Here is a 16,458-nt window from a genome sequence, read left to right on the forward strand (position 1 = left end):
TGCCTTTCTCTAGGCCTCTTGAAAGATGAAAGGTTTAAATAAATCGTCATAATATTTCTCTGTCATCAACCGACTCGGAATATGAGTGGCTGTATAATCACACAATGTTTACCCAAGAACTATTTTCATAATCATTATGTCAACACTTCTATAACAAAATTCAAAGTGAATGGCATTTCTGTGAGTAAATGAGAAAGAAAATTTAAAATATCAGATTATGGGAAACAACTAATTAGTTATTCAAGGGCTGCTTTAGACATATCGATGTCTACTGTGTGTTTTGATTTTGCATAAAAACATCCGGATTTAAGTGAGATTTGCGTGTTTGTGAAATTCACACACTATCATTTATTTCGATCGGTTCTGTGCTGCGCTCATCCAACTTATTCCGGCGATCTTGACCAAACCATCGGTCCATCTAGTGCCTGTCCATCGTCTTCCAGTACGTGGTCGCCATTCGAGGACTTGACTGCCCCAACGGCCATCTGTCCATTGAGCTATGGGCCTGCCCACTGCCACTTCAGTTTCGCAATCTTCGGGACTATGTCGGGGACTTTGTTTCTCTTACGGATGTTCTCATTTCTAATTCGATATCGCAGGGAAACTCCAAGCGTAGCGCCCTCCATTGCCCTCCGAGTGACCATGAGCTTCTTCATAAGGCCATAGTGAGCAACCACGTCTGCGTTCCGTAAGTCATCACTAGCAACGCACACTGGTTTAAAACGTTCGTCTTCAGACACAGTGATATGTGGGACGAAAAGATTTTACGGAGCTTCCCATACGCCATGCCATGGTGATTATGATAATATTTAAAAAACTTAATTTTGAAGACTAAGATTTATATTGCCTGTATTGGATACTATTCCTGGGTTTCGATACTTACAGTATAATTCTTCGCCGGTGTATGTATTAAATCGTAAATGAAAATTTATCGTAGTGATGTTTAATACATATTTCGAATGTATCAAAAGTAACCGAATTTCGAATTTCAAATCTTCCTCAAACGTGACAAGCTGTCATGCTGCATTATGGATTGGCCAGGGTCGATTACTATGCCCCTTCGTTTTAAAGTGGGGTACTTATCAAGAATTGATCCGTATGCTCTTTCGTTATTGTTATCATAAGGACAAGAAATCTATAGCATTATATTACTATAGCTATGAAATCTCCTGATTGTAAGTGATACCCACTAGCTATTACAATGCTGTGCTGTTGAGCATTGAACCCACCTTGAAGCACAAGCTGATAGGAGTCTTATTAGCCCAGTAATTATATTATACTACGGTGCTCTTCAAACCGAAACAGAAACAGTGCTTGCATACTACTTACTTTTTGGCCAAAAAAAGAAAATGGAAAAGCCAAGTGCAAAAGAGCAATATGCGTATAGTAAAATGTCTGTTTAAAATTAAACCAGATATTGCTTTATATAGAACAATATCGTATTCAATAAGAATTAATAAGTACCGACTGCATCATATGTTGAAATAAAACCGTCAAACTTATTACACAATACTTTACGAGTACAATTACAAAGAATATGCCCCGGCAAAATGTCATTTCATTAATTTGTTCACTTTTTCGCTTAATGATGTTGTCCTTTGTGTATATATAAATTTGTTTTGTAATTGTGCTGTCACAATTATTGTTCTTTAAGTATCCGTTATTTAAATTCAAGATCCGCATCATTTAATTATTTAACAAGTTTAAGCAGAACCTCAAAAGAAAGTTGTGATTCTCAATATTTCTTACTAAGGTTACTTTATACATTTTCAATTCTAAATTAGATTTTTTATGAGAAAAAGTAACGTGTTTCGTGCTTTTTTGTCAAGACAACTCAGTACCGCTCAGAATTTCCTAAAATCATCAAATGCTAAAATTCTGAGTGGAATCGCAATTGTGCCCATCACTTTAAGATAATAAAATTACAAGATGCAAAGCCTCTGAAGCCAAAATACAATACACATTACTACTTCAAAACCGGACAAATGCGAGTTGGATCGCCCACCGATGGTGTATTTTATGAGGTACTTTTATAAAAGGAAAAAGGTTTTTTATCATTGTTTTTCATATATCGAAAACTATTCTTCATAAGAATGATAAAAATCTTTTTAGGCTTGTGCTAATGAAGCCCTTTCATACGAAATTCAAAATATAGGTCGCTCCTGTGTTTCCTCTGGTGTTGCAACAGAATTTGCTTAGGCTACACATAATTTGACTCTGCATATAATTACACTTAAAGAACAGGCGGCATAAACTAAGGCGAAAAGCATTTACACGTGCACAACAGCGAGCTGTCAAGTTAATTGAAAACTATTCGTTAAATAACTAATGAGCAGGGTCACTCGGTGTGAAGTCTTTAATTTATCCAGACTGTGTAAATGAATATTAATCTTCAATTAATGCTTCTTTATTGGGGTCATTTTAGCGTGAGCTGTACTAGACCTCAATGACCACAATAAATTTGGACCGTTTTTCTTCTTTTATGAAATATACTATGATCTCTTGTAGAACGTAAGAGTATTTCCGGTCTTCATATGAAGAAAGACATGAGGGTGTAAATTCTACCTGGGAATATATGAAGGAAATAATGTGTACAGAACATGGTAGAAGGTTCCTTAAGATGCACACAATGAATGAACGGTACATACCTCTTAGTGACAGATTTGATATACATACAGATGGTGATATTTTATTGGAATGGATGATATTAATTTCTTGACATACTCAATCCTACTGGAAAATAAATATGGCAAAAAATTAAGCTGAGATTCATTTAAAATGTTATCGAAATGATCAGATATTTGAAACACCATAAAACAGGAAAGAGGACGTACGAGCGTACGGGTCACATGGTGTTAGGTGATCACCACTGCGCACATTCTCTTGCAACAACAGAGGAATCACAGAGGCGTTGCTGGCCTTTAAGGAAAGTGTATGCTCTTATTTGAAAGTACCCATGTCGTATCGTTCCGGAAATACCGCACAAAGAAGCTCATTCCACAGTTTGTAGTACGTAGAAGAAAGCTCCATGAAAACCGCACTGTGGAGGACCACCACACATCAGGATGGTGGGGATGATATCCTAATTTGTGGCGTGTCGTCGAAGGTGGAAAAACAGCTCTTCGAAACACTCCGTGATAAATGCGGGAGAAGACATACAATGAAGCGACGTCTCTACCCAACGCCAAAAGATCCAGCCGTTCATAGAGCACTGGGTCCCCGACAATTCCAGGTGCGCCAAGCCAGAGATGACAGCAATACTACATATGTGGCCGGACCTGCGCTTTGTAGTACGCTAGAATGTGGTCCGGCTTGAAGTACTATTATTATAAGTAATTGTTAGTGTTATTTGGCCTGATTATATATTTATCTTAGTTAAAAATGTTAATATTAAACTAATTATTGTGTATTTAACATCGAAATGTACCTTAATTAGCTACTAAAAGGCAAAGAGCTATTAAAACCCCAATTTACGTAGGAATCCCCAATACAATGTCACCATGAAGATCTTTTATCATATTTTGCACGTAATCCGTTTACCCTTTGCACAAAATTAAAGGTGAAACTTGTTACTTATCAGATAAAAGTAGTGAAATGAAAGTGTGAAAACATCTTTGGAAATTCCTCATGGATGAATAGAATACAAAATCAGGATTTTCTCCTAAATCCGGCTCGAAGGACTATAAACATTACATGAGGTCATTACATGGACATTACATCAGGCATGAGGTTAATTTTCGACCATATTTCTTTAAAAATTATCTATAGTGAAGCTTTTTAATAATCAATAGCAGAGAACCTCGTTTAGATCCCAAGTTCTCCATTTGCCATTTAATCTGACTTTGTGTGTTGTAACAATTTTGTTTGTTTTTTTTTATTTTAATTCTATAGATATGTACAGAACAAAACTAACTGCATACTGAGATGGTAATGATTGATAGAAACTTGTTTGATATCAGTACAGTTTATTAAGTGTCATTATTTTTTTTATTACAAAATAATATGCGAAGCGAAATACATTGATATTGCTAGCACGCGTGGCCTTATAGCTGGCTGATTGCGAACTGATAAATCGAGTGAAATATAATTAAAATGTTTAGTTACCACTTACTACCGATGTTACAAATGGCAAGGCTTACCCGTACGATAATTGTTGATAAAAATTTCGTAATATAATATTATATTAATAAGTACCTACATCATATCATTATCTATGTTCAACCAATTTTTTGTTAAGAGTATAAATAATAAAAGCGAAAGTTAGAAGTTCTTCCAGTTCTTTCACACAACAGCAAAAAATATTTCAAGATTTACTAGAAATATTTCTATGTACATACTCCTGTTGTGTTCGATTATAGTTTAATCTTGTGGCTGCTTCGTTGCATATAAAATACACAAATTACCCGTATGTAGACGGAGTTATCTAGCTCTATTCGCGTAATTACCTTCGTAGAGACAGATGGTAACTTTGAATTAAGCACCCCATGAACCATTGTGATACTAAATATTTGGGTACTTAACAGCTTTCAGTAATCACCTAAATGTATTCATGGTCGTAATAATTCATTGGATATATTAAAATAAAATTATAATGTTCAATTTTTAAAAAACCCTATCTAAAATTATAGCATGCTTTATCCACCCTTATGTTTTTAAGCCTTCTTATGTTTTTTTGTTTTCTTCCACTGATGAAAATTATGCCGCTAAAATTATGCGCTAATATACCACTGTTTAACTCAATATAAATATAATATATTGCAAGAAATACACGTGCGAGTCAAATTAACGTTCCGTTAATTACTAGTACACATACATTCTCTTCATTAACCTTTAATGGTTTAAGATATATTTTCTCTTAACTCTTAAGTTAATAATTATTTGTTTCTTAATCCATATTAACCGCTATCCAAACATATTTGGTTAAAGTTCCGTTTAAAGCACGATTCTTATTGATGACACTTAACCTTATTTGCCAGCTCCACGAATCATTACCAACATATTTTAGTTAAATACTTATCATGCGCTTACCTGAGCACAGTGTAAATGCCGGCAACTTTATTTTAATTACTTTGGTGTTGCAAGTGGAATTGGGTGGAGGTTATCACTTACCACCAAATAACTCTAAACCTCACTTGTCCTTCTATCCATAAAACTTTACAAATCATTGTAATTCCGACATAGATGCCAACACAATATTTTGTTGAGAATTTATCAAATTGTTGTAAAGCAATAATTTCAACAATTTAAAAATATTGCTCGTCGAGCAAATTACTACCGCAAGATTATGTTTCTACAAATGTTTTTAGTCATTGTATAGCTTTATTTCTATCAACTGTAAGCAAATTATTAACTTTGACAAGTCACGAAAATTCTGTATTTAACGAGGCTGTAGTACACGAATAACGACTTGTATTTTCAAGGATAATCGGCGATTATCGTATTGGTAAACTCAATTGGAAATATCTGACATAAAGATTAAGATCAACCCCGAAAACTATAACCAGATCGCTATTAAAAGCTTATACTGATTATCCTTATAAAGCGCACGCAAGTCAAAACCATCAGGAATTTGAGATGACAGAAAACAATGATCTTAACTATGATATTTCTCCATCAGGTTTTTAAGTACAACAAGAAATTATGATGACAATCGACAAAGCTGGTAGACCGCCGGCACCACGTAGAGCATCTACGTACAGAAGCTACGATGAACTGGGCTTAATTGATCGAGGCAGACCCCTGCGACAAAGACATGGTGGGGTCGAAGATCTCACCATGGAGACACCAAGACATTCCAGAGCATATGCTCGAGATTTAGATGACATAACAATCATAAGCTCTGAAGAAATACAGAGACCGAAAAGAAGGACCATGGAAGGTTTTGCGAATGGGTTCCGAAGAACATTCTCTGTCAGAAGCAGAAGAGAAGCGCCAGAAGGCATTCAGATGGATACACTCAACGTAACTGGAGATGAAAGCTTCGCAACGGTTCGCGGTGCTCCATTTGGAAGACGTAGATCATTGTCCAGGGACCGCGGATCATCCATTCTAGGTAGAAGTTCTTCGGAAGGTGATGTCCGTATGCCATTACCTCGAGCTCCAACTTCCAATCCAACGCCTCGTCTGCACCGCTGTCTCCGAGCTCTCGGCGGGAGCTGGAAGAACCTTTTATTATGTAAGTCTTCGTGACTTATCGCTTTCGCAAAACAATAATGCTGATTAATAGACTACTAAATAATAACAAATGCGCAAACATAACACTTAAACTTACGAAATCCGGTTAGTCGGGTCATTATTCTTCAATTTAAACAGCAGTTAACCGTTCACCGCGGTGGCTTCGTCAGCTCTCATTATTATTAGTGCGACGGCTACAAATGACCGCTCGAGGTTAACTTAAGCCCGCGATTAACCGCGGAACTTACAAATTAAATGCTTTCTTTTAACTGGAGATTATTTTCTAAGCTATTTTATATATTGATTAATTGTTTATGTGTTGTAATTTTTAATGTTATTAACGCTTTTTGATTCAATTCAACTAAATCTTGAAACACCAGCCATTATATTTTCTGTTATTCTGTGTTTTTTTTTTTGTTATTGACGTATTTATTATACCCAAAAGGTTCACTTCAAAAGGGATTCATGACTTAGCCTTTAGTTACTCTATTTTCACTACGTTTATGTGCAAGCTTTAGTTTGTTTACGTGTTTTAGTTGATATGTTGTAGGGCAAGTTTTAGCAAGCATATAAAACTTCTATATGTTAGTTTCCTAAACCAATGTAACATTTGGGGCTTAAATAATTTTGACCTCTCGATAGAGGCTCTTACTGCTAGACAACTGATGAAAACAGGCTAGGCTTATTACTTTATTGTGCGTGACAAGCTACGTTTTAGTTCTTACGCTAACGATTTTTATGTTATTTTCTGCTCAAAGTCACAAGGTACAGGTTAACTGTCATACTGTCCCAGTCTATCTAGACGTATAAGTGATGATTTTGGTTTGATCTAATTTTTCGTCAAATCTGACTCGTACTTTGTCATTTATCGCAAATAATGGTTGTATTTTTTCTTATCACGTTGAAACTGGAAAGTATATAAATAACCCAGGAACAGAGTGTCAGGTGTTGAAGCCTGAAGGCCGTTATCAGCCGGCACCCACTCACCGGCATCACTCGACCGTTTATTATTTAATCGCCGGAGACCTTTAACTTGATTACAATTTAATTGAGCGTGGGCTTAATGTCTCATTTGTAATATATATAAATAATAAAGCATTTATTCGGACAACAGATACACAATTATGTTTCGTAATACTACTGCACTGTTTTATGTGTATTTATTGGTGCATCTTTTCTTTCTGTTAGCCCGTTTGCCAGTTGGCAAAGACCTTCTCCAACCCACTTCTCTATCTCTGGCTACACTATTCCATGTTATGCCAGCAACATGCCTGATATCATCGTCCCATCTCTTTTGTTATCTGTCTCTTTCCTTTTTTCTTTCCCTCGGGTACCAATGTGTAATTATTTTGCTTCATTTGTCCTTTCCTCTGACCATGTGTCCCGGCCACTTCCATTTTAGCCTTTTTATTTATAGGGTTACTTCCTGTCTCTTGGTCTTTTTCCTAATGTTGATGTTTCTTATCTATCCCCCCTCTTAATTATTCTCTTACCTTTTTGTTGTCTATTGATATTATATTTCGTGCAACAATTGGTAGATGTTGGGTGTTTTTGCCGCGAGTGCTCGTGAAACAGGCAGGAGGAAATAGCATTACCGATTCGCGTTCTCACTCACATTAAAACAACGTAACTATAAGTTCGTGCAGAGCTGTACTGACTTACTTATTTCTGTTTATAAACAAGTAGTGTACGATTATTATTCTCGTAGGCACATGAAGCCATGTTTTACTCTCAATTTGCGCAAATTTGTCGTGAGGGTTGTGTCGTGGTACGCTACGCCCTAGGTGGTTGTGAGATGCGTTAAAGTAATATTACTATTGTATTGTATGATTATATTATTGTATCTTTTGGGTAGATCATTCCATTTAACAACAGATGGGATATGTGCTGATATAATACATAGAAGTGGATTTGATATTCATGCATAATTAAAAACAGTTTCTATATAAGAACGTACGACAGAAGGTAAAAGTTCATCAAGGCGACTTTAATAACACGTCATACAATTAATGTTTGTTCTTTATTCATAAAGTAATGACATTAACAATATTTATAGATAAATATAATTGTGAATAAATCACTCTGAAAAATTTTGCTCCGACTGATCGCGCTCCATTAGTCAACTGCTGATTTAATCTCAACAAGAGTTACACATAACCCAGCGTGACGGCTCAGCCTCATTCACTCACCAACAAATGAACAGGTTACCTAATAGGTGTCCCAAGAAATAATCTACAAATAAGAACATTTTCTACGTTTACAGAAGAACATTTGGCATGAAAATACATGATTGCTTTTTATTCCAACGCTCATTCCACTTAAGTCTTAAACAGAAATGCAAAGAAAGTGCAAATATGTATTATATATATGTTGTATACAAGGGTATTTAGTTCTAAAACAGCTTGACACAAGTAGAGCTGGAGCCAGTATTGCGAGTGGCCTCATTACGAAAATTGCCTTTTTAATTTTCCGTTGGAGTGCGCTCGGTGCCTTCAAACACAAAGGAACTTCAAATAAAAGTTACTCCATTCACTATGACAGCAGTCGAGAGAATATACAGGGTGATATAGGAAAGTTCTGCTCGTATGAAAATACAGGTCAACATTATTCAAACAGCCATTGTCTGTCGTGTGTTTATGTTAACCAATTATTTTTATTGATGACCTGGGCTATATGCCCAACGGTTCGTAACCCTGGTTTACTAAGTACCAAAAACATCTATGATACAATAATGCTAAGTAATATAATTAATATCTAATATTTTAAACAATTTACCAGCTAACCTACAAAATTTATGTGAAATGAACGGAAAATATACCAACTTACTGAAAAGAATATATTTAGAACAACAATCTAATATTTATGTGTAGACTATTATAGATATTAAATTTACCATTATTAATAAAAAGTATCACGAGCGACAAGGTTTACCTGTGGAGGGTTAAACCTTTTAGAAGTTTTCTTGGCATTTATATATATAAATTTTATTGTATGCTTTGTTTTGAATAATAAATTTAAAAAAAGTAAATGCAAAAGAAATACCAAATGCAAATATTTATTTTGTGATTAAAGATGTTTGTTTCCGAGCTATAGATGTTAAAATGTATGTTAAAGTATATCATATTAAATTTATTGTTACATAGTACATACAGGTTTTGCCTAGTTTCGGAATTAGATAATTTGTGTAATATTGTGAAAATAATATTACAAAATTAAACAATAGAGACAAATACATTATATTTGTACCTTTTTGAAATCAGTTCTATTTTTAATTAATTAAAATAAATAATTAAAAAAATTAAATTGTAAAATAAATAAAGCATTGTATAACATTTTGAGAATTCGTTACTCATGTATCTGTTTTTTCGTGTGTTGTAGCAAATTTACTGGGAATTTTAATAGTTGATATTTTGGTAAGTTAGTATTAAACGTTAAAGTATAGGAAAGTGTTACGTAAACAATTTCGTATTTATGGGACACTTTTGACGAACAAATCAGAAAATTTTAAAATAAGTTATGTAGGCTGTACCGTCTGACATGTGAAATAAACGACTTGTTACAAGAGGCTTAAATATATATATTACTAGCTGCCCCGACAGACGTTGTACTGTAGATAATAAAAAAAAATACTGTTATATAGGAATTTGCCAATAATATTTCAAAACATCAATAAATATTTCGTAAAAAATGCTTTCTGTTGTTATAATGAAGTTGTTTCACAACGGAACTGTCAAACCGTGCGTCACTAAATTCTCTCTATAATATGTCCATATAGAACAAATATTGAAAATAAAAATAATTATGGGTCCCAAATCGAAATAAAAATTATCCTATCTCTCAAGTTGGCCCAAACTGCACTCCATGGAGTAATCCGCATTAAAATCCGTTCATTAGTGTAGGAGTCCATCACGGACAAACAACGTGTCATTATAATTTAGCTATATCTCTTAGTTTAAAAGTCACTTAACAATTGTTGCCCATTTCTTCCTATACCAAATTTCTTCAAAGATAATATAAACATATAAACTTTCTATAGCTGTTTTAAAGTTAAAAAAAATTAGGATATCTTAGGTAAGGCTTGTAAAAGTAACTATAAATATTGTTAAATGGTTTAATAGTTAATCATTTTGTGGTATTAGTTTAATGCACAATATAACTGCTAAACTAGATTAATACTTTGGCGTTTTGTCCCTTCTATATTGATTTTGTAAAAACGTCAAACTCAATTGAAACAGTAAACAAACACGACCAACAGCAACTTTGACAGCGTTCAAAACTTATTCTAAATGATTAACAAAAACTATTATTTAAAATCATGTTTAAATTCTGCAACCTTACTTAAAAATTGTTTGTAACATTAGCTTACGCAACTTCGTTAATACGAGTATATTATTGACCTGATAAATAATTATTTTAAGCGACAGAACTAGTTCAAATTCAATATTATCTACTTTCAGCTACTTTAAATGTTTTGCTGAGCACATTTATTTAGTTTGCGCGGCCGCCGCGACTTCCATTACGTGTAAGTTTTATGCTGCAAAAAATGACAAAATTATCCTTTTGGCATTATATTGATTTCTTTATAAGTACTATAATTTTAATTGTAATGTTTGTGGTTTATATTTAGATAAATCGTATGTCACAAACTGTTGTATCTCGCTCCCTCTAATTCAATTTGTGTACATCTGACATAACCGGTCTAATGTCCGAGGGTCGATGCGACCCGTCAGCGTTTGTTGAACGATCTCGCGAACACGGCTGTCACATTCGTGTCTCTTAGCTAAATTGCTTTTGTTACAGTATGTACATAAATCTACGTTATATTGTCTTTTGTTTTGACTGTGCTCACTGTGAACACGGAAACTTTGTTCAACCCAACATGTCGTCTAGTTTAATTTTTTCGTTGTAAAATTTAACTTGAATCATTCGTCTTACATAACGTCGGACATAAGAATATATTACAAGTTTTTTTGTATTCTTGAACATTAATTAAACTACGAATAAGCCGATGGTATATAATACTTTCTTGAAATACCAGAGGAATCGCTGGAGCATTGCTGATCTTTTAGACGAAGTCTGCGCATTTTTATTTATAGGTTTTAATTTGTCTGATTTCATCAGTTTGTCTTAGATGCAGAAAAATCAGTTTTCCGCAGCTTCAAGAGAACGCAGATTTTATTACTTTAATTTCTTAAGTTTGCTTAACAAATGGACAAGAAAGTGATCCTTTGAGCTTTATATTTTTGGGTTTTGCATAACTTCGCTGTTCTACTGTCCGTTAGATAGCTGAGAGTTGTAGAAAGTCTGAATTACTAAACTTAACTATAAACTTAAAGCAATTGTGTGGTTTAATGACACCACTATGCAAGCAAAAACAAAGGTTTCACTATGAAAACTATGATAACGGATTTCAAAAAAGTTTTTACCTATCGTTAATGAAAAATGAGGGCCACCTTTTGTTTTGTTATGTTTTGTCAAAGCATTAATTGGTTGATGTCCTGATTTGTTATATCTTATTTCAAAACACAAGATTATTTAAAAATTGATTTACCTGTCACGGTACTGGAAAACCCTTCGTATACTAGGCGATTTGTAATAGACTGCTTTTTTTTAGAGATAAAAAGTATAATACCAGAAGATTAGCTAAAAATACAGTTACTCGCTATCAATAATTGCGCAACTGGGGTCAGTCCGGCCACTCACGCACTCGCGGGTTATCTCCGAGGAGCACGTACTGCCATCACCAAGATATCTCCGGCTAACTAGAGGTCGTTAAATAAATAGACCTCAGAGTGGTGCAAAAAATTACAGATTAGGGTTTTATGGCCGCTTGACGGAAACGATAAAAGACTAGCGCATTACTTGCAGACATCTTAATAACTTGATGTAAAATGTTAGGTATTAACTTAAATTTATGGATATGCGTTTTTAAGTTTAACAAGCTCGTACTTAGTTTTACTACCTATTAAGTATTGATTTAATGTTGTGAATTACAACACTTTTTAGTTGAGAAATCACTTTGCAGTGATTTATTTTATACTTTATAATAATAATAATAACTGATCTAAATTCAACACAAGTAATAATAATAATCGTAATAACATCAGCTGATTTTGCTCATATTAAGAATAAGTGCGACTGAATGTATAAAAACGACGATTACCTACCTACTGTGTGTATGTATAATAATTTGAATACGTAATAGCACTATCATATAAAAGTGTTACCTGTATTTTTTGTTGAGTGTACAACTGCGTGCGAATAAGTATATATAATTAAAAAGAGCGCAAAAAAAGAATGCTGGAAGAGTTTTTTGCGCCGCTTCTTCTCAGAGCGCCATTTGTTTGCGAATCGGTAGTAGTATCTAGTATATTAGAAATCAATTTTGAGAAAATTAATGTATAGATAGTGGAAAATTAAAAGGCATAAATGCCTTTTATGCCTTTTTACTAACGCCTACGTAAGATCAGGACTCGCACTGCTAATGTACAACATAGCCACATTATCTCTGTACCTCGCTGGACCCCTCCCTAAACCCCCTCCTGTTCCCCTTTCACTCCCTCGCACTTGTACTGTTGCGTCAGTACGGTTTGCAGTTTCATTACCGTTAGTACATGTCGTACTATTTTCGTGCTATCTGCTTTGTTTTCATTGTTATGTTTTGACATTTGTTGTTGATAGTTCTGTAGTTTCTATGTTCCGTCTCGTTTGTGTCAGAAAAATAAATAGTATTTGTACTTAACTGATAATATTTCATTGGTGTCTCATCGTTATAATAGTAATATCCAAGTGATGCTTGTTTTACACACCGTAACAAAACGATGATGTTACGTCATCGACGTCAAGTCCCGGATAGGAGTCCTTTTCAATAGGCAAAGTGTGTCCTGACCTTATATATTCAGACAGGTATATACAATTAAGATTTATCAAGCTATCAATTATTAAAGACAAACCACAATATAATATTAAATGACTACGTAAGCTGAACTAAATTAACCAAATAAGACAAAAGACACGGGCAGCCCCAATGAATTCAAGACAATAACAATTATGGTTAACAATAGAACCTTCCCGTTAGGCTACTGAAGATCTTGGTAAGTCTCTTAGTACTATTGTAAAGCCGGGGCACACTGAGCTCCGAATACATTATATTGTACTTATTCGTTTTGTGTAGATGGATTTACTACATGGTTACTTTTGTACAAACTCACGTTAAATGTATTTTACATTTTGTGTCAGTGCTTTTTCATGTTATATCGTGAATGTATGAATGAATAAATAAGCCTTTATTGCAAACAATTTAAAGATTAGAACAATATATACATATATATATATATATATAAATTACGTGACACGTTGTTTGTCCTCGATGGACTCCTAGACTAATCAACGGATTTTAATGGGGATTACTGCATGGAGTTCAGTTTAGTCCAACTTGAGAGATAGGATAGTTTTTATTTCGATTTGGGACCCATAGTTATATTTATTTCCAATATTTGTTTTGAATGGACATATTTTCTGTGAGAGAATTTATTGACGCACGGTTTGACAGTTTCGCTGTAAAACAATTTCATTATAACAACAGGGAGCATTTCTCACGAAATAATTCTTGATGTTTTAAAATATTATTGGCAAATTAATAAAATACAGTATTTTTTTTTATTATCTACAGAACGACGTCTGTCAGGTCAGCTAGTAATATATATAATCTAAGCATTATTCTTATCTAAGTAATACTCTCATCATCTCCGCGTTGGTCCAGTTACTTTTTTAAAATCATCTTCCCATCTAATGGGTTGTCTTCCTTGATCCCTTTTCCCTTGTCCTGGATACCAATCTATAATATTTTTGTCCATTTTCCTATATTGCTTGCAAGGTGTGTCCTGCCCATCGCCATTTTAATCCTTTTATAGTGTGGTCTATCCTTTCTAATTTCGGTTTCTTCTTGATTTGTGTTATATCGTGAACAGAACCAAATCTGTTTCTTGTTGCTTAAACTATTCAATAATTATAGGTTTTATTATTTTACAATCAGAAATTACTGATACCTACCAAAATGTAATATTACAAGTACTGATACTACATGTATTAACATCATTTCATGGAAGAACTGACAATAATGACTGATTGATTTTTTTAAATGCAATTACTGACTCTACTACGATTTTCATTGCATTATACTTTGCACTTAAACTTATAACTACTTAGTACTCTTAAGGTCGTTATTAATAATTATAAATAGTTTGGAAAATCCAAAACACACATCAAAAAATATGAACCGTTTACTTATTGGTAAACAAAAATCATATTGTAAGCAGTATGCATCCATACCGCTAGATGGCGTTAAAATAAAAGAATGTAACAACAAAATATGTAATTGGCGCGCGTTATAAATTAAGATATCTCGTATTTAAAACATCCCGTTTTTATTGATTTACTGTTCTTATTGGGATATTTTACTAACAGTTTTAATTTGCAAACTGTTCACACAGCGGCACGTCGAGAGTACAGTACTCTCTTAAAGAAGGTAAAATCTTTTTAGGGATAGACATAGGTACCTCGTAGGTCTACTTAGCATAATATAGAGCCAGTTTCTGCCTCCCCTTTAGTAATGAAGTCCCGTTTAGATATTGTATGTAAATACCGTCAAATAATCTTAAGCACAACAATGACATACCCGTAAATAGTTCGTATTGTTTACAAAGACTTCCATAAGCGATGTTATTATCAGTGTAATAAGGTATATGTTCCTAGCAACACTTTCTTATAGCTTAGTGGGAACTATTTGACACATACATGCGAAAGTAAACCTTTCAAACTGTGCAAAATATTATCATTCTAATTGTATTAACGGTGAAACTAGTCTAATTGGCAAAAAATAAATATACAGTTATAATTGTCCCACTCAGCTTATCTTGAATACTAAACGCAAGACTTTGGCTTCAAATAAAAATATAAAACAGCACTATATTTTGCTTGATGGATTATTCATACAAAAGACAGTGAATATAAAAAGTAAATGGCCTTTTTAATGCAATAAGTATTTTTTTTACTATAAGGGACGAGACGAGCTGGACGTTAGGGTGATGGTAATTGATACGTCCTGCCTATTACAATGTAGCGCCGCTCAGGATTCTTAAAAAACCCGAAAATTCTGGGCTGTACTATATTTGCGCTCGTCACCTTGAGACATAAGATGTTAAGTCTCATTTGCCCAGTTATTTCACTAGCTACGGCGCCCTTCAGACCGAAACACAATAATGCTTGCACATTACTGCTTCACGGCACAAAAAGACGCCGTTGTAGTACCCATTATCTAGCCGGCATTCTGTGCAAAGGAGCCTCCCACTGGTGAAAAATTATTCAATGATTTTAATAGAAATTATAGTATCTTGTAAGCGCTTTAAAATAACTGACATCATTATTTACCATTGACAGATGTGGTAATTTACAAGCCTAAAGGGTTCGTGTTTAACTATTTTTATCGCTATTACTGTATTTTATTTTATCTCTGACTTATAGAAGCCTTTAATTCTTGAATCAATTAAAACTCATTTATTAGCTTTTGCTCCAAATGTGGAATTTTGTTAAATATTGCGTAACCTATAAAATATTACATGTTTTTAAATTTATAATAAAGTTTATTTTTTTAAAACGAAATAATATGTGTACACACACACATATATGTGATATATATATATATATCTAAAATAATAAATATAACCACATTATTCCAACATTCAATGTGTGTATAAGTATACTGTGTTTCGTAAAAACAACTAAAACAAAGAAAATCCTTAAAAATATTTCAAAAATCCACTCAACCATTAAGGCGGTACTAACGCCCGCGCAATAACAATAGCGTGAAAGTTTGAGATTTGGGTGTTTTGTGCAAAATGAGCTGACTGACGAGTCACCACGCGTTGATCTTTGAAAACAAAGGCGGTCTGTGCTCTTTGTGACAAAGAAATTCGTGCAACCCATTATAATGACTGACAAAAAAGGATTTTCGACTCTGTACTGTGTATTTTAAGGCTCATTAACCCTTAGCTTAATCGTGTAAGATTTGTAATGACTGGTGGAGGTTTAAATATGATGATGAAATACGAAATATACTTAAATTAAGAAAATATACAAGGAATTCAAAATATCATCAAATTTTAGATGAAAAACTAGTCTATTTCACTTTAATTAACATATCTTTTATACCACACATTCTCAACAGGCAGAAAAGTTGTATGAAAGAACATAAACTTAGCAATACTACAATATAGTAATAGAACA

General features: G+C 33.8%; 1 protein-coding gene across 7 annotated transcripts in view; it reads left to right on the forward strand.

The window, feature by feature from the left end:
• Positions 1 to 16,458, forward strand: part of LOC126978607 (caskin-2) — a 348,934-nt gene that overhangs the window by 198,823 nt on the left and 133,653 nt on the right. For 4 of the 7 annotated variants that reach the window (XR_007732646.1, XM_050827567.1, XM_050827566.1 and 1 more), the window contains exon 2: positions 5,618 to 6,175. The exons of the other annotated variants lie outside the window; for them this stretch is intronic. Coding sequence is in view for 3 of the 4 variants with exons in the window: in XM_050827567.1 (XP_050683524.1) it covers positions 5,641 to 6,175 (535 nt within the window). In the remaining variant the exon portion in view is untranslated. The remainder of the gene's footprint in view (positions 1 to 5,617; positions 6,176 to 16,458) is intronic. 7 annotated transcript variants of the gene reach the window in all.

This window comes from Leptidea sinapis, chromosome Z, assembly GCF_905404315.1.
Source record: "Leptidea sinapis chromosome Z, ilLepSina1.1, whole genome shotgun sequence".
Classification (NCBI taxonomy): Eukaryota; Metazoa; Arthropoda; class Insecta; order Lepidoptera; family Pieridae; genus Leptidea; species Leptidea sinapis.